Genomic DNA, 17,817 nt, shown 5'->3' with positions numbered 1-17,817 from the left:
AAAACACTGTCTATCAAGCCAACACATCAAGCCAACACTAATTTTTGGAGCCATCCCAGAACCCAAAAGGTTGTATGACACTTTTTATGTACACACGCGCTGCTCACTTGCCTAGACACTAGGGATGACACTGCGTTTGCTGTGTGTGTCCCTGAGGTGAATGCGATATTGCAACACTTCACTGATTTGAGTTAGATTGAACTATTTTCAAAGACTGGGCGGTTGGAACTTGAACCGATGCATTTTTCACTTTTTCAGTACAAAGAATGTGCAAAAATGGTGTGTTTCAGAAATCGGCAAATAGCTGAAAAACTAGCAATTCTGTGAATGCAAAGTTTTTAATCTAGGTCTGTTTTACACCTTCAAAGTGATCGGAAACTTAAAAGCCGAGCTCCAAACTCCTGAAAATGGCCAAAATAAATGTTTCCAATGAATACCTTTTTATGAATAATCTGAAAACCCATTTTAACCATGCAATTTCGTCCAATTACCAAATTTCTAGCTAATCTAGAACTCGAGATACGGTCATTTAAAGTTTCCGAGGTTAGAGACGCAACGTGTCTCGTCGTCTGCTCCTCTAACCTCCTGAATTGGTAGTGGCTCTATGTGAATTCCAAATGCCAGATTCCTTAATCCAAGAGCATTTAGGAGCAACTTAACGATAGCCCTACATTTCATAATCCGTCTAATTTTCGCTGGTCCCAAGTTTTCCAGTGGTACGCTTCAGACAAGCCTAACGTGTTCTTCTAGTCTAAAATGAAATCAAACACTGAACTAAAGAGATGGCCGTAGATTAGTAGGGTGAATCTAAGGGAAATATATTAACCTAAATCGAAATATTTTATATTAGTCCTCATTAATAATATCTCAGCTTTCAAAAAAATACTTTTGTGTCAGCAAGCCTCAAAGCCATACTTCATCAAAAACATCTACATAAACATGGCGATTCCACCTCAGTGCTTTTCCAGCCGACATAAAAAGAAACTTGTTTGTTCAACCACACACTTTAGAAAGTTTCTGATTAATTTTTTCGAAAAAATGTCATCTCCTAAACGTCTCAACTGGAGTGGCCCTCCACTATGTGAATGTTCATTTGATACGTGGTTTCCGAAGCCAAATATTCCTTCCGGGCCTTCAGACTATAAAAGATACCTCAAAGCGTGTGAGTACATTTCTATGCGTCCAATATACCAGGATCCTAAAATTGGTGAGTTTTGGAATTATAGTTTGAAAAACGCATAGGGATCTTTTCAGTTAACCTAGCAGAACGGCTCTTCGACCCCAACAATGTGGAATGGCCACAACGAGTGTTTAGAGTTGCGGACAAAAATGGGAGCAGGCTGTACGAGGCATACTGTCAAAAACGAAAGGAAATTGGATACAGTAAGCTAATAGTAAGAAGACCGAATTTGACGAAAAATACTATTTTTGCAGGGAAAGCAAAAAAATGCCACAGCTGATAGTGCGCTTAAATTGGAATGGAAACAAAGAGCCCTGGCGCTGAAAGAGGAGCAGGATGACCAAATCAACAGGGGCTACTTGGTGGTTTTGAGGCGTGGATGATTAATGAAGTATTTCTGCATTTGACATCACTCTCATTATTGTTGCTCCTATAATTTCCCAATGGAACAAAGTACTACAAAATAATAATAACTAGATTTCTCATAGTCGGTATGACATTTGTATCGGAGGTGGAGCCTGAGAATTTCATCTTTTTTCACACACAGCACACATTTTTTTGTTGTCAAGTCTACGTATCTACATAGATTGGAAAAAGGTAAAAATGAGAAATGGAAATAGCGAACTTGGAGGATTGTGGCAAAATGAACAGCGTAAGTTACAGGAGCTACAAATAATAGATCGAATAATACTCGAATAGAAGGGGTACCTATACTCGCAGTTCGAGCTCAATTATCTCGATTTCTATAACAGATAACCAAAACCTGTCAACTGATAAAATGATTATCATGAAATTTCCAATACTTTATCAGTTGATGTAGCTTTGATAGCTCTAGAAATTGAGATAATTGAGCTCAAAATTTTTTAGATCCAACTGCCGATTCCAACAATGAAGGCGTCACCATTCTACGACCATCGTCTCTCGGACTATTATCACGAATCCCAGAAGGAAATATTACGAATTATCTTCAGTATAGGAGAGCTGCGGACTACTGTAGACAGCGTTCGATTTATCAGGACCAAAAGATTGGTAAGTTTCCATAAGCCAAAAAACATCAGAAATATTTGTCTCCAGATCTATTCTCAAAAAACAAGCCTCGCCTGTTCGACACCTCCAGTGTAGAGTACCCGCAGCGTGTGATCACGGCCACAGACCGAACGGGATACACCTTGTTCCTGGCCTACCGAGAAAAAGTTGGGAGAAAAGATATATCGAAATATCGGTATGGTAAGTTGTCTATCTAATTCAAAAAGTTCGTTTATATTTTTATTTTTAAGTGAACGAGTGGAGGGATGCCGAAAAAGGAAGCGAGCTCCGGAAGGAATGGAAGGCGAGAGCTGACGAGTTAGTGAAGGAGCAAAGAGGGCAGGTCGCAAGAGGAATGATAGTAACGAAAAAGAAGATGGGGACGTGCTGAATGAGAATCTCTATTTTTATTTTTGTCAATTTCAAAACTTTGAAAATAAAGATGTATACTGTTACAATTCAGAATTTTTGACTTCCATTAAGTGTAATATCCAATTCAATTTTTTTCTTCAATTTCAATTTTTCAGTTTCTTCTTTCCATAGGCCATTAACGACGTCTTCAAACACTATAAGGGTTAGACAAAATTGTGGTCTGACTATGTCATTAAATCTTGTAGTGGAAGAAAATATAGAAGGAATTTCTCCGTTTTTTCTTCCTTCAACCAAAAACTTCGTTGTTCTCTCTTTCGAAGCACTAACTGCTTTTTTGAGTGTCCAAAACGAACCATCCCTATCTTAATGGACCATGCTATTACGACCCATTACAGCAATTACCCTGTAAGCTAGAGGAATTTTTGAAAAAAAGAAAAACTATTACATATTTTTAGATGTTCCAAATCCTGAATCAGTATACTGGGAGTCAATCCATCCGGTTTCTGATCAGATGTACCAGAATTGGAACCATTGGGAACCCTACCCAATGTCAGTACATTACCCTATGCCGGTACTGACGCCAATGTTTCCTGTGCATGAAGGAAATTCAGCTCCACGAGATCCAAGTTCTGCACAAGCCCCACAGCACCAGAGGCCAAATCCACAACAACCACAAGAAATCGCTAGAATTCATAGTAAAGCTGTAGAATATTGCGAAAATTGCCCGGTGTACTGGGATGACAAAATTGGTATGCAATGCAATAAATTTTGAAAACCTTCAATAATCCTCTATTTTTTCAGTTAACCTATTCCGGTACCTCTTCGATCCCTCTAACCCAAGCATCCACCAAACTGTGAAGGTCTATCACCCGAAGAACGGAAGGAGCATTTTCAAGGAGTGGGTGGCAGTTGCAAAACCCAGGGGTGTCTTACAAGGGAAGTGTTTTCAGACAGTGGTTGAGAATTTGTTCAAACTTTGGTCATTGGTACTTTTGGACACGCTGATCACAGTGCTGCTTTTATTTTTTGCCCCTTGCCCCTCACAAAAAAGTTATGGGATCTGAAAGTGATTTCAGTGCTAATTTCTCACTTTTGGAGTGAATTTTTGGAGGGGTTAATAACAGTTGTTCGGAGTTTCTCGAATGTAAATCGTACTTCTGAAGGTTTCTCTACAATCTGAGAAAATAGCCTCATTTTTCAAAAAAAAATTTTTTTGAAAAAAAAAGTCGCCAGGGGGTACCCCCTTTGGAAATTTTTACAATTTTTTGAAAAATTTTCAAATGTGCTAAAATGATTTCTAAACGTAAAGAACCGATAAATAGAGTCTTTTCATGAAATTTGGTATTCTAAATATTCCTGGAAATCACAAATATGTGCTTTCTTTCAAAACTTTAATGGATCGTAGGCCTTCGGTAATCACCCAGTAGCACTCAAATCTTGTAAAAACATAGGTTTACATAATTTCTGACTAATTTATTACTGTTTTGCATCCAAACTGCGCAAATCTGGGTGGTTCTGACTAACAATTTGATTAAAGATGGTTTTCCAGCAGTTATTCAAGAAAATTTCAAAATGATTTCTTGGGTTTTTTTCTTTGAAACAAGCAAAAATATTTTTTTTTCAAAATTAATAAAATTCTGAATGGAAATTTTTTCTAAAGGTTTTGACACACTTTGAGATTTCCAGCAAGATCAGAAAAAAAGCAGAAAACAAATCGGGAAAAGAGGGATCGAACTAACCCTTGTCAGTTACCACCATCCCTCTTCACCACTACACCACACTCGGTGTTCCTCACTGCTTCCACAATTTGTATAAGAAAGGGGGAGATCGCGCTCACGCTTTTAATGCTTTAACAGAGGTGAAATTTCAGACGCGTTTTTTCAGATTCTAGGTACCGAGGGGCACGAAAAAAGTCGTCTCGTTATTGTCCATGTCCGAAAGTATATGTGTACCAATTTTCAAGAAATTCTCAACCACTGTCTGAAAACACTTCCCTTGTTAGGTGAGGAATTAAACATAAAGAAGTTGGTACAAAAACGTATTTTTTTAGTTGATTTTTAGTCATTTTATAAATTTTCAGGAGACTGGAGATAGGTTGAAAATTTTAGAGGGTGTAATACAGACCTAGATTGAAAACTTTGCATTAACAGAATTCTGGGAAAACTACTAGTTTTTCAGATATTGTCCCATTTCAGACGGACACCCTGAAAACGTGAAAAGGGGTCCTCAGCAATGTGCCAAAATATGAAAAACTATGAATTTTCACAAAATTCTGTGAATGCAAAGATTTCAATCTTGGACTGTGTTAAATCCTCCGAATTTTTCAAAATGGTACACCAACTTGACAGCTGAGCTCCAGACTCCTGAAAACGGTAAAATAAGTTTTCTCCAATTAGGGCGGTTTTTTTAAATAATCTGAAAAGTCTTTTTGAATAGTGCAATTCTGTCCAAAAACCAATTTTCTAGCTCATCTAGAACTCGAGATACGGTCATTTGAAGTTTCCGAGGATAGAGACGCAGCGTATCTCGTCGTCTGCGTCTCTAGCCTCTTGAATTTGGAACGACTCTATCTCGGTTCCTGAACGACTCTATCTCGGTTCGCTAGAAACGTGATTTTCCAACAGAATTAAAGAAAATGTTGTCTATTTTATAATTAGAATAATTCGCGATTTGATTTGCAAAATTTTTCAAAATTTACAAAAACTAGTCAAAATATTCAAAAATCTACCGGTACTGTATTTTCAGCACACCACTGGGAAATGGGCAACAACAGGCAGTTAAAAAAAGAGTGGATGAAAAGAGCCAAAAGACTCGAAGCAGTTCAAAGGGATCAGATCAAAGCGGGATGGGTTGTGTACACATGAATCTGTAGATATTTCTGGAATTTCTGGAATTTCGGGTTTTTTTCTTACTGTATCTGTAGTTTCCAAGTGGAGCCCCGAGAGCTTTCAGTTGCTTAGCTTCCCGGACTAAATAAATCATTTCTTCTAAAAGTCGTGTTCCTTGGAAACTTCTCCTTGCAACCAGTTGGTTGTCATTGGTTGCTTGAGTGGCTCCCATTCCTTTTCACTCCGAAAAATGTATTCTTTCCAAGTCTCGATCCCATCCAATTCAGGTGGGTCACTCTATTTTCGAAACCTTGGACTTTCAAGTTTATTAATTAGTTTCCAGAAATGTACTCTAGCTACATGGATGCCAAAATCATGGAAGACTATTCGCTCTAAGCCTAAAGTCACAATAGCCAAGCTTATGGGGCCTATTCGGCCTCAACCACCAACGAAGCAGCCTTATGTTTCTAGCCTTTCCCCGGAGCCACTGTTCAGACCGATTGCCCCAAGAGGTCCAGAGGCTAGCAAGCCCGTGGGACCTCCGACTCCGCCCCCTCTACAGATACCAGCCCTTAAACTAAGTGACCCAGAAAAACTGCAACAAGCTATAGAGTACTGTAACAATTGTGCACTTTACAAAGATGAGAAACTCAGTGAGCTTTTCCGAAGCTTAAAAATGTCAATACTATTGTATAAGTTTCAGTCAATCGCTCGCAATTTCTATTCGACCCCACAAAGTCTGAGCTCTATCAACAAGTGATCAAGTCTCGAAACTCAACTGGCAAGAATTTCTTCGTAGCTTGGATGGACAGGGAGAAGAAAGGAACTTTTAAGTGTAGGTAGCACAAAATTATGCTTTAAAACTTTCGATTTTCAGATACGGATTGGAAAAACGTGCCGGAGGATGGTCCATTGAAAAGAGAATGGAAACAGCGAGCGCTAGCGCTGGAAGAGGTACAAGAGGAACAACAGAGAAATGGGTGGATCGTCTGTCATAAGTTGTTTCGATAAATTCTTCTAAAATAAAACAATTAAACTTTGAATGAGTTGGTCCAATTCAACAATACATTTCAAGGGTCTAAGACAAGGACCAAGGCCAAAACTGTGCTCCGGCCGCGGCCGGCCGTCGTTTGGCACAGCCTTGACCAGAGCCAAAAAAGAAGTAAACATATTTTGTTAGTATTAGTGAAATGAAAATGGGTCCCGCGTGAGCAGGCTGGAGTAATCATAATCACGGGAGGGGGAGGAGTAAATACACATAAGGTCCCCCGGATAAGGCGTAACTCACATGAGCTGCCATGGAAAATATTTTGTAGGGATATATGTCTTACGACCAGAATCAGGAAATGAGAAATGAAATCACTCTAGCATCTGATTCAAAAAGTTTACGAAAATTGTCAACAGAGATAGGCAAAAGAGCCTAAATCTAAAAAAGGTTGAAGGAAATCAAAATGATTGGGAACTAGTGTAGGTCACCGCTCGGTAGTCAACTTCTCAACCGCATATCTTAACCGGTAGGATGCTGATATTTTGTTATTCGGTTTAAACTTCTTCTATAGACAAATTTAGGTTATTCCGAGCAGGTCCCGGTTGGGCTCCCTTTGAAACAAAAGAGGATGTTTGATCACGCAACCGAGGAGCCTCTAAAGATGAACAATGAAAGTGAAAATCCATATTATATTCTCCTTCTCCGCCTATTAGCCTTCAGGTCCCTCCCTTTCCTCCAAAATATGACATTAAACCGCTCATTAAATATTGGACTCCTTCCCAACCCTTTCCTTTCCGATCCACCCAATTAAAATGACAGGTGCGCCAAGAAGTGCCTGGTAGAAGGGATGGAAAAGACAAATGGGGGGAAAATTGGAATATGTGTTATATTTGTTACGGGTGGTGTATAAAACGACACGCAGGCGAATTGTGCATTTGGAAAATACATATGGTGCAAAGGAAATTGGAAAATGTCTAGAAGTTTAAAGTTGAAGTTTCAGATTTTACCAGAACTTTCAGGATTGGGAAAATCAGTTAAAGCAGATTTGACAAGTATATTTTGTCACTAAATATTGAAATTTAAACTTCGAGATAATTTTGATCATTGTGGACCCTACTAGCTGAGCTGCAGTGGTGGAAGTTTCGCCGTCGACCGATGTAAGTTTGAGCTCAATTATCTCAATTCCTGTGAGAGATATCAATATTGTGTTAACTGATAAAATGTTATTGATATTATGATTAGCATTTTGTCAGTTGACAGCTTTTCTATATACTTGACAGAAATCGAGATAATTGAGTTTGAACTAAGAAAACCCCTGAAGCTTCTCCTGTCTCTCCCTTTAAAGGTGAGGGGACATGAAAAAAATAATGTTCTCGAAATTCCGTTCAAAGATGCCTCTCGAGGAGTTGAACTTGTGAGGGCGATGATTGAGGGTGCCGCGTCGCTACCGACTGAGCCACGCGGGCAAAGAGAAAGCGCACGCCCGATTGCATACATGAAGGCGAGGACGACAGATGTACGCAGAGTGACATTAAGCGTTGTACACCGTGACGGTAGAATGCATACTCTAACTACAAAAAAACTACGAAAAATCTCCTGTCCCCCCACCTTTAATGTTTCAATTCAAGTTGTTCTAGTTTTTAATGAGCACAAATTGTAACTTCACCCTAAACACTGCTCAGTCCGTGAGTTCCACCCCAGTGCTTTGTCAGACACCCGCATCAGTTCATCTTATTCATTTTTTCTCACTTTTTGTTTTGAAAATACTCCTAAAATGTCTTATTTTTCTTTCACTTTATCACAGGAAATTCAAGATTTTTTTGCGAAAATAGTTGCCAATAACACAGGTAAGTGCTCCTGGTCCTCAGAGTCTGACGGCCTAAAACTCGCCTAGAAACGTTTTGGGCGTGATGACAATGGCCTAGAGATTGTTTAAGCCACATGGTCTAAAAGTTTCAAAAAATGATAAAACGTTTAGCTTCTGAATGCTCGGCTGGACCTCAGTCATTGGTCCAAATAATCATGTCAAATCAGAATATGCCTACCAACCCAAACATGATCACGGCTACCTTGGTGTCTCCACTTGCTCTGATAAACATTGCCAAGTCCAGTAAATTCAATCTGCTTAGCTAGCCAGAAATTTCATGAAGGCGTTCCAGATTCCCAATATTTGAATGAGGTCCTTCCTATGAATCCAGTGCTTCAAAACGCCATGTTTCCAGAAACTTCGCATTTGGGTTAATTATCAGAATATTGATGACGTCATCGAAATATACATTTTTCAGGTTTTGGGACCCACTCTCTTCCCGACATCTTTTTGCCAATTTCGTTGCCCATCTCTCCCTCCAATTGTCAGTTTTCATAATATTTTTTTCAAAAATTCAAAATTTCAATTTCAGCTGAACCATTTTTCTTTTACTGTGACGATGTTGAGCTCTACCGGGATCCCTTAACTAGTAATTTTTTAATTTTCTGATTCCTTTCATTTTTTTTCTAAATTTCAGCACACAGTAGGGGCTGTCTATTCAACCCCGTGACCCCACAGTACGTGGGATTCCCACCTGGAAAAAATGAGACCATGTATTTCCAATGGTTTATGGGGGAGAAGAAAGGCAACCTGAGAGATGCGGGTGAGAATAACTGTATCCTATTTTGAATATTTATTGAAAAATTTCAGAAGCCTCATGGAAGAAGATAAGCCAAACGAAAGAGGAAAAAAAGTGACGTGAATTGGCAAAGAGGATGAGAATAGAGCACAGACTTCAACTCGATAAAGGAATGATCAAAGTTAAAGTTGTTAATTACTTTTAATTGCTGTTAATTACTCCCAAAACAAGTCTTCTTTTTTCTGATTTTTTGACATGCCGTGCTCTGACGTTCTTGAATACTTCATTGAAAAATCCATAATGTAGTTTGTGTGTAGTTAGTTTTTGATTCCTTATTGTTCTTACTAACAAATATTGTTGCCTGTTGTTTACCGCATCGTTTCAATTGCATATGATTCACATCTTTATGGCCGAGGCAACAGACACACACTTCTCGCATCCCCCCTTTTCTCTCGTAGGCACCAATGAGTTCTCGCCTGGGGCTCGCGGAGCAAGGAGGCTAAAGAGAAATAGAGAAAGGAGAGAAAGAGAAGAAAGCATGGAAGAAACACACAGTAGTTAGTTTGCTCATTGAAACGCATTTAGAAAGATCCCTCGCCCGCTCCCGGTGGGAGCGGGCGAGGGATCTTTTTTGTTGAAAAAAAAGGCAAGGCAAGACTTGGATGAAATATTTGACTTTAGGAATTGAAAATCAGGATTCAAAGATGCTGGGGCGTCGTCGACAACTTTTGAGCCCATTTTTGTACTGAGAACTGGGAAAAACAGGTGTCTTTCAGAAATCGTCAAATAGCTGAAAAAACTAGGAATTTTAAAAAAAATTCTGTGAATGTAAAATTTTCAATCTAGGTCTGTTTTACACCTTTTCAAAATTTTCAAAGTAATCGGACACTTGAAAAAAAATAATTTTTAAAAAACTTATTTATTTTTAAGTTTATTTTTAAAAACTAAGTTTTTGTATCTTTTTGACAGTTGGAATACCGGACCAGGCAACAGAAAGTTCGAATTAAAATATTCGTAAGCATAGAAACATGAAAACTTGTGAACTACAAAAATAGGGAGAACGGTATAAAAAATGTTGACTGTTAAAAAATGTTTAGTGTTATTTCTGTGTTTATCGAAAATGTTGTTTTGCAGAAAGAAAAAATAAAAATTTCTCAAAAATACAGGAACGTATTTGCAAGAATTATTCGTAGAATCTGTTCAGTAAGTGTGACGGAAAAGATTTTCGAAAAGCTTAACACCCTCTTGAAGTCACAAAAAATGTGTCTCTTTTTCACATTTTTCGAAACATTTTCTATCAGTCAAATGTTAGTAATTTTCAATTTCTTGTCCTCTATTCTAAAAGCTGCATGAGACACATAAAAAATCACCTTCAGACTACATCAGGCTTTTTTGGGTCAAGGAAGTGAGAATCAAAAATCGATAGACATGAAAAAGCAGAAAAGTTTCAATTTTGCAGTAAATGCTAGCACATGTTCCATCTGCTTGTGCCTAATGCGTCATTCTTCCAAATTGGGCGGCGTTCCTGTGTCCGGCGTTCCTTGTCTGTTGAATCCGGCAAACCCACCACTCCCCTCTTTTTTTGGATTTTCTAGGATTCAAACATCTGTCTGCCTAAAAATCCGAAAAAAAAGGGGAGCATCCCTTTGACTCGCGTTGTATCTATGTTCCGCATCTAATTGACCACCAGCTGCTCCTCGGTCGCGGCTTGTTTTTAATTTTTCGCCGATTCAAGAAACCCCTTTTCCTCCAAAAAGGCAAAGGAAAAATCATAAGGTTATCTTGCGGGAAAAGTTGCTTTTTTGGAATTGTGTCAACTAGTAAAACACTTCTGATGTTATGATAAACAATTCATTCGTTGACCACTTTTTTATACCTTTGACAGGAACCGAGATAAATGAGCCCAAAGAATAAAGTTAGAGGGCCCTTCTATTACAGGTTTTACGGTATATTGTGGTATCAGTGTTGGCCATATCAAATGAATTCTTTTTCACTACCACATTCTCTATTTTCCCTTGTTTACCGCATCGCTTCAATTTCTCATCACCTCGCACCTTTATGATATTATGTGGCGGTGGCAACACACACACTTTTAACCTCTCCCTCCCATCATCTCTCGTTTACCAACGTGCTTAGCTCGCGGAGCAGCAGGGAAGTTTAAGAGAAAATGAGAAATGGGAGAAATTTAAGAGTGTATGGAAAAGAGACACACACAGTAGTTGCTCATTGAAACGAGTGTGTGGGGTTGAGAAAATAGAAAAAAAGAAGTTGAAACAAATTGTTAGGGACTTGTTGGTGTGAAATGGGAAGGTGAAATTAAATAGTTGCAGTTAGGGTAAAGTCTACCAAAGTATTGTTTACCAAGAGACAGTTACATGTTCCGAATTTCCAGATGACCGAATTTCAAAAAATGAAAGTGCTCTGAACAACGGGAATAATCGGGCAATGCTTGCTATTATGACTGGATGCTATCAAGACTGTTCGTGCCCTGCTCGAGGCCCGCTCATGGCTGGCACGTGGCACACCTGTCTCCTTTGCCGCCAGTGGCCCGATCGTGGCCCACCGATGACGAATCCAAAACGTCAGGTGGAGAGGAGACATATTTGACATGAAGGGTCCTCGCAACAAGAAGTGGAAAAATACATAACAACGTCAGTTTCACGTTTTTTTCGGAAAGTCATCCTTTGATTTTTTTTCCAGAATTTTAAATTTAGTTAATACATCCTCAATTTGTTCGAACCCCGAGAACATCAGATCTCCAAGATAAGCCACTGATAAGCTAGGCATTCAACTCATCGATTCCATACACATGGTTTCTTTTTTTCGAATGCGCAAATATCCGGCAGAAAAGGAAATTGAGCGTTTTCTACCTGGGAGCGGAAATTTTTCATGGGAAAATTGCTATCACTAGGTTCTTTTTGCTTTTTTCAGAGTCGTTTTGCTTCTAGGGACGTTTCAAGACCCAAAAATCGTAAGCGTGACGTTTGATGCAATTTTTCCAGTTGGAAAAACTGAAACCTACATATGCTTCAATTCGCTAATCATGATTGTCGTTTTTTTAAGAAAACAGAATTTTGCTATGAATTTTCTTGAAGGAAAACTTCTTTCAGATTGTGCCAACTACCTCAAAAAATGTATGACTTCAAAACTCAATATGGTATAATTCTAGCTAATGATCCTTGTAAGTTTACATCCCGTAGAACTCAACCCGTAATAGAAACGCCCCGCATTGTCAAGTTTGAGCTCATTTATCTTGGTTTAAATGCACAGATATCAAAAGTGTGTCAATTGATAAATGTTTGTGATATTATGATGAACAATGTATCAATTGACAACTTTTTTATATCTTTCACAGGAAACGAGATGAATAGGCTTAAAGTTAACATAACAATCATAATTCAAAATTTAGTAAATCGCCCTAGCAATGTGGGAAACAACCAAAATATCGTTACTGCCAACCAGAACATGATACTGGCTGGTTTAGGTTCACAAGATCCTACAGAAAAGCCCGTTATTTGAGTATGTTAAACCAAATTGTTCGAAAATGTGGTTTAAAATTCCAGTGCCTCAGCTTTTGCTAAGTTTACCATTCCCCCCAGTGGTGGAGCAGACCTCATACGGATATTTGGAATTAGGGAATCATTCAACAGGTATTTTTTCATGATCTAATAGGTTTTTGCAGCTCAAAGCTTTTCGAAATTCAGGTCAAGACATCCAAGGAGCTTCCCAATCATGTCCACCGTCCATATGCTCAGAATTTTCTAAGCTTGGTGGATTTTTGGTAAATTCACCATTGGCACCGGTGGTGGAGCAGAATTCGTATAGGATGTATCAATTTGGAAATAATTCAAGGACTTCCTGGGACTCAAACCTTCCAAACGATATTAGCCAGACCTGGTACCTAACATTCCCTTCATCCACCTATTTGAACCTAGGTGATTTTTAATTTTTGATATTCCAATTTTTGAATTATTCCATTTCAGACATGAACAACTCGACATCTTCTTTGTCATCTTGTTCATCTACGTCTTGTAGTCTAAAATCAGAAAGTTTTGAAGCTCCAGCTACGGTTTCTCCACCTGAACCATCAATTACTAGAGCTGCACAAGGACCTACAAGTCAAAGCCAATCGTTCAAAGAAGCAGTGGCTCACTGCAAATCTGTTAAACACTACAAACATTCGGGTTTAAGTAAGTTTTACACTTTACCTACTCAATTCGTTTCCCAAATTTCAGAACACAGCCTAGACTGTCTGTTTAACCCTGCCAACCCAACGATTCCTCAGTCAGCAAGATATCCAGTGGGCAACAATAAAGCGTTGTTCATAGAATGGTATCAAGGAGAGAAGAAAGGGACGTACTTGGACGGAGGTGAGTGATTCGTAAAATCCAGAAAAGTCTAATATGTTTCAGCAGCTGAGTGGAAGAAGATGAAAAAGAAAGAGAAGCAAGATTGGTCAAAACTGTCAAAAGGTTTAATGACCGAATACGACAAGCAACTGAAGAAGGGTTTCATTCAAAATAATTCCATGGATATCTAGTATGGTATTTATTGCCAGTACATATTGTTGGAACTTGTTATGCCAAATTCATCTCAGATTTTATGATCCTCATCGTTTCATTTCTCTAATAGTCCGTTTTATAATAAATCATATCTCATCGTTCTTTCGTCTCCTCAGTCAATACAAACAAGCCTAGGGCTCACAACGAAGACAGAGATGATGGGGGCTAGTAGAGCAAAAGAGCATAAAAGAGACAGACGGTTGCTCATAGGAGCAAAAAGAAAGAAAACGTGTTTAACGGGTGGTCAGTGTCAAGGAGAAGGTGAGTATGCGCGGAAAGGAGAACGCGATTTTTAATTGGCATGTGGAAACACTGAACGAACCGAAACCCAAATCGGATTAGGTTCTCCTGGAATTTCAAATTGCTCCCTTTTCATATCACAGGTAAAATGCGAACGGATCCGTTACGGACGCTCAGCGTTCGCGCGAGCTGAAAGTGTACGGTGTGTATATTAGAGCAATTACGGCCACCTTTGGAGTCTTTTCATGTCTCCTTCCTCACGTTATCACAGGTGATTCGCGAACAATCCGTTACGGGCGCTCAGCGTTCGCGCGCGGTTGAAATAGGAACCGTATACGGACCGCACGCGATCCGTTTTCAGAAAACCACAGCACATTATTTCGTATTTCTCCGTATTCTATCCGTTTGCGAACTCCGTATCCGATCCGATTGCGAATGATAAACAAACGGATCCGTTCGCGAGCTTAAACTATTGTCTGATTCGCGAACGGATCCGTTTGTCTATCATTCGCAAGCGGATCGAACGCTGAGCGCCCGTAACGGATTGTTTGCGAATCACCTGTGATAACGTGAGGAAGGAGACATGAAAAGACTCCAAAGGTGGCCGTAATTGCTCTAATATACACACCGTACACTTTCAGCTCAATTATCTCGGATCTTCAGAAAGATATCAAAAATTAGTCAACTGATAAAATGTTGGTGATATTTTGATGAATAATTTATCAATTTACAAATTGATGATATTTTTTGGAGGAATCTAGATATAGAAGCTCAGAAATTATATCTCATTATGACAAAAAGGCGTTTTTTGACATAACAAAAGTCATTACAAATTGGGAATGTACATTTTGCCGAGTTGAAAAGGACTTTTATGTTTTTAAAAGCAGGATATGGTGAAGTTTAAACATCAAACGAACGATCTGTTTTCGGTTCATTCAGAATTCAGGAACTACTGTAAACCCAATGGCACAATTACCAATGTAACTTTCAAGTTTCAGCTTGAAAATCTCGGTTCTTGTCAAAGATATAAAAAATTCTCAACTGATTAAATATTGGTAATATTATGATGAACATTTTATTAGTTGACAATTTTTATATCACTCATATGAACCGAGATAAACTGGCTTAAGCTTGACAGTGTGGGTGCTCTTCTATTACAGTGTAACAATATTCTACTTTCAAAAACTTGAAGATGTTCAAAGATACCTAACTTCAATTAAAAAACACTTCAACAGATTTTAGAAAAAAAACTAGGGTTTTCGAAAAATGGTATGACTCACATTCTTCCGCTAAAAGATCGGAACTAAATCAAAACGCTTTGCACACATTGCACACATCTGCCTTCCTTGCTCCTTTACGTGTTCATTTTCTTGTTTCCTTGTTACTAATCTGCACTGACATCGTAGTAACATGTCTCCGCACACTAATTATGTTCACCTCACCCAGTGTTCAGATAGAGAAGGCGGGGTGGTGGATATATCCTTTTTTATGGAATTATCTTTTTTATGGAATTATTCACAAAGCGAACGTTGGCAGGTGTTGTTGCTCTCGTTTTGTTTCAATTGGTTTCTTTTAGTCTAATTAGAAGAATATGATTTTTCCGGTGGTCCCTTATGTGTCTAGTTTGTTGCACTATTAAAGGATTATAATGGTAGCTGGGCAAAATAGGAGAAAAGGTAGGAAAAACGGGGAACGCGAGAAAGGGAGAAAGAATGCTGCGCCTTAAACACAATTGAACGGAAAAAGCATCTCAATGAGGGGAAAAAGGGTCCAGACGGTAATAGCTTATGAAAAACTAGCGAATTTTCCCGCAGTGCGACATCTGTCACTGGGCCTCCCACCTTCAACTAACTTTGAGCCAATTTATCTCGGTTCATGTCAGAGGTATCAAAAAAAGGTCAACTAACAAAATAATTCTGACATTATGATAAACAATTTATTGTTTAACAAACTTTCTATATCTTTTACAGGAACCGAGATAAATTGGTTCAAAGTTGAGGATCCTGTTCGGCACCGTATTCTATCGCCCGCCTTTCGGCAGGTCTAAAAATTAAGCCGCTTCTTTGGCTCATCGATTACATTTCTGTTCATCTTGCTTATAAACCCGTCATCATGTACCCGTCGGTAATATGACACATTTCGAGAATCCAATTCGTTCAGTTTATGTTTTTCTATGCACCGACATTTAGCGACTTCCGCGTCTGACGTTGGGTGACGTCCAAAATTGTTAGACATTTGGAAAAAATTTCTATTCAATTTTTTTTGAACAATATATTGAATGCAGGCTTGTTTCCAATTCCGCGCCTTGTTCGCTTACGAGGTAAAAAGAGGTAAAAAGAGGTAATGAAGAAGGAACAGAAATGAGAAGAGAAGGAAGACTTAAACCCGAATGTGAGAGAAGAAAGGAAAATTATGAATATGAGGGACGTGAGAGGAGCAGAAAGCACATTGATAAGTGCAAACTTTGGAGAAATATGTAATTTGCACTTATTAGCTGAGAAACTGAAAAGAGATCATCAAAGGATAGGAACAAAAACTCTAAACTAATTTTTCCCTTCCACAAGTTAAACGTACAGACAAAAGATTTTGAAAATTGACTATGATCTTATGGTGTTCAGAAATACTGCTCAATATAACTAAATATCTAAATAAGTAGATTACACGACGCAGAACCGCTTTATAAATTTATGAAAGGGTTTTCATCGAAGCTTCGTTTTTCTGAGAATATTAGATATTCTAAAATATTGTAAGATTTCAATTGGTTTTTGAAAATATTAAAAATAAAACTTACATGCACATTCAGGCTTTTTAATGTCAAGTGTGCTAATGCAGGTGAGAAGTTTTAGGGTTCCTTCTTTCAGTCTCGTATGCTTTCTGGTGTTCCCTATGTGACCTGTATAAGACGATAAAGAGAATGATGCGAAGACGTTTTTGGCGAAAACTGTAATAGAAGCAGAATATTCAAGAAATACAATGAAGTATACAGCAACCGAAACATTGAGAAAGCGGCTCGAGTCAATGTACTTTTTAGAGTTAGCATTGGGCAGATGTGGAAGCAAAAGAAAAAAAGAAAGAGGTGTTTTTGTTCACAAAACAGACGAACAGAGAACTGCAATGTGTGTGTGTTGGTACTGGGAACGCAAGAGGTGTTTTTCGCATAATGTAGAAGGAGAGAACGAACGAAGAAAAATTGCTGACCGTTTGCACTGGCCACCTTGGTATCAAAAAGATATACGACAAGCAATGTTTCCTTAATAGGATTTGGGACATCAAAAAAATATAATGAAAAGGGTGTGACACACAATAAGCTCAGAGAAGTACGCTAGTTATTCACGAAAACCAGATAAACCCAAGCTTTGGAAAATGTTGATGGAATGCCAGATGAGAAAAAAGAGTTGTTGATAGTATCACCGGATGAAAAAAAATTTTTTGAAAACAATACAAGTGGGCACAAAATGCAAAATGGAGGTTGAGGATTTTCAGAGGAAATTTTCACATCAGTAGCGGAACCAGGTGTACACCAGAAGTGTGAATTTGGGTCTCTCAATAAATAATTCCACTAAACAATATCTCCACGGTGTTCTGTTTCTGTTCCGCTGAAATAGTGTCCGCGGGAAAACGCAGAGATGAATACATGGGTATCTGCTGCACCGAAGAAACAAAGAGTGCATCCTCGTGAGCGCCAGTAATGTGATATTGCGTTGCCAGATGACCTCATTGGTCCCCGGCGATCTACGCAAAGGCTCGATCGCGGTCCTTTTGACAGCATTGGAATGATCAACACATTGAAATCCTGCAACTTCAGACAGTGTACAACGTTATTACTTGCGTTTTCCTTTCGGACAAACTCCCTCCTTCTACGCAAAAAGAGACAGGCTCCGGCAAATTACTATATGGTTTTCAGGATTAGACAAGTGGTCCCTAGTCGGCACTGCCACGTGGACACTGATTTCCTGGCACAGATTTCCTGGCAACACATTTGTGTTTTTTTTCCGAAACCAATCAATAGACCCGT

The 17,817-nt window shown here is 38.7% G+C and overlaps 3 protein-coding genes across 3 annotated transcripts; all 3 read left to right on the top strand.

Moving 5' to 3' along the window:
- Positions 1 to 1,038: 1,038 nt before the first annotated feature.
- Positions 1,039 to 2,597, top strand: CBG07827 (the record flags this gene model as incomplete). Its single annotated transcript, XM_002631821.1, has 6 exons — positions 1,039 to 1,207; positions 1,255 to 1,394; positions 1,435 to 1,555; positions 2,048 to 2,209; positions 2,255 to 2,407; positions 2,458 to 2,597. The coding sequence occupies 6 exons, from the start codon at positions 1,039 to 1,041 to the stop codon at positions 2,595 to 2,597; spliced, it is 885 nt and encodes a 294-aa protein (XP_002631867.1).
- Positions 2,598 to 2,925: 328 nt separating this feature from the next.
- On the top strand, positions 2,926 to 11,607 carry CBG07826 (the record flags this gene model as incomplete). Its single annotated transcript, XM_002631820.1, has 13 exons — positions 2,926 to 2,983; positions 3,034 to 3,327; positions 3,380 to 3,531; positions 5,750 to 6,059; positions 6,110 to 6,241; positions 6,284 to 6,386; positions 7,655 to 7,947; positions 8,373 to 8,504; positions 8,554 to 8,631; positions 8,680 to 8,745; positions 8,794 to 8,850; positions 8,899 to 9,024; positions 11,393 to 11,607. Coding segments are annotated over 13 exons (2,016 nt in total), but the record flags the coding sequence as incomplete, so codon positions are not given.
- A 1,378-nt stretch (positions 11,608 to 12,985) lies between these two features.
- On the top strand, positions 12,986 to 13,540 carry CBG25705 (the record flags this gene model as incomplete). Its single annotated transcript, XM_045242972.1, has 3 exons — positions 12,986 to 13,190; positions 13,236 to 13,370; positions 13,413 to 13,540. The coding sequence occupies 3 exons, from the start codon at positions 12,986 to 12,988 to the stop codon at positions 13,538 to 13,540; spliced, it is 468 nt and encodes a 155-aa protein (XP_045098715.1).
- Between the last annotated feature and the right edge of the window lie 4,277 nt (positions 13,541 to 17,817).

This window comes from Caenorhabditis briggsae (genome assembly GCF_000004555.2).
Source record: "Caenorhabditis briggsae complete genome, chrII, whole genome shotgun sequence".
In the NCBI taxonomy this organism is placed as follows: Eukaryota; Metazoa; Nematoda; class Chromadorea; order Rhabditida; family Rhabditidae; genus Caenorhabditis; species Caenorhabditis briggsae.
The sequence above is the reverse complement of the archived record's forward strand: the minus strand, read 5'-3'. Positions and strand labels throughout refer to the sequence as shown.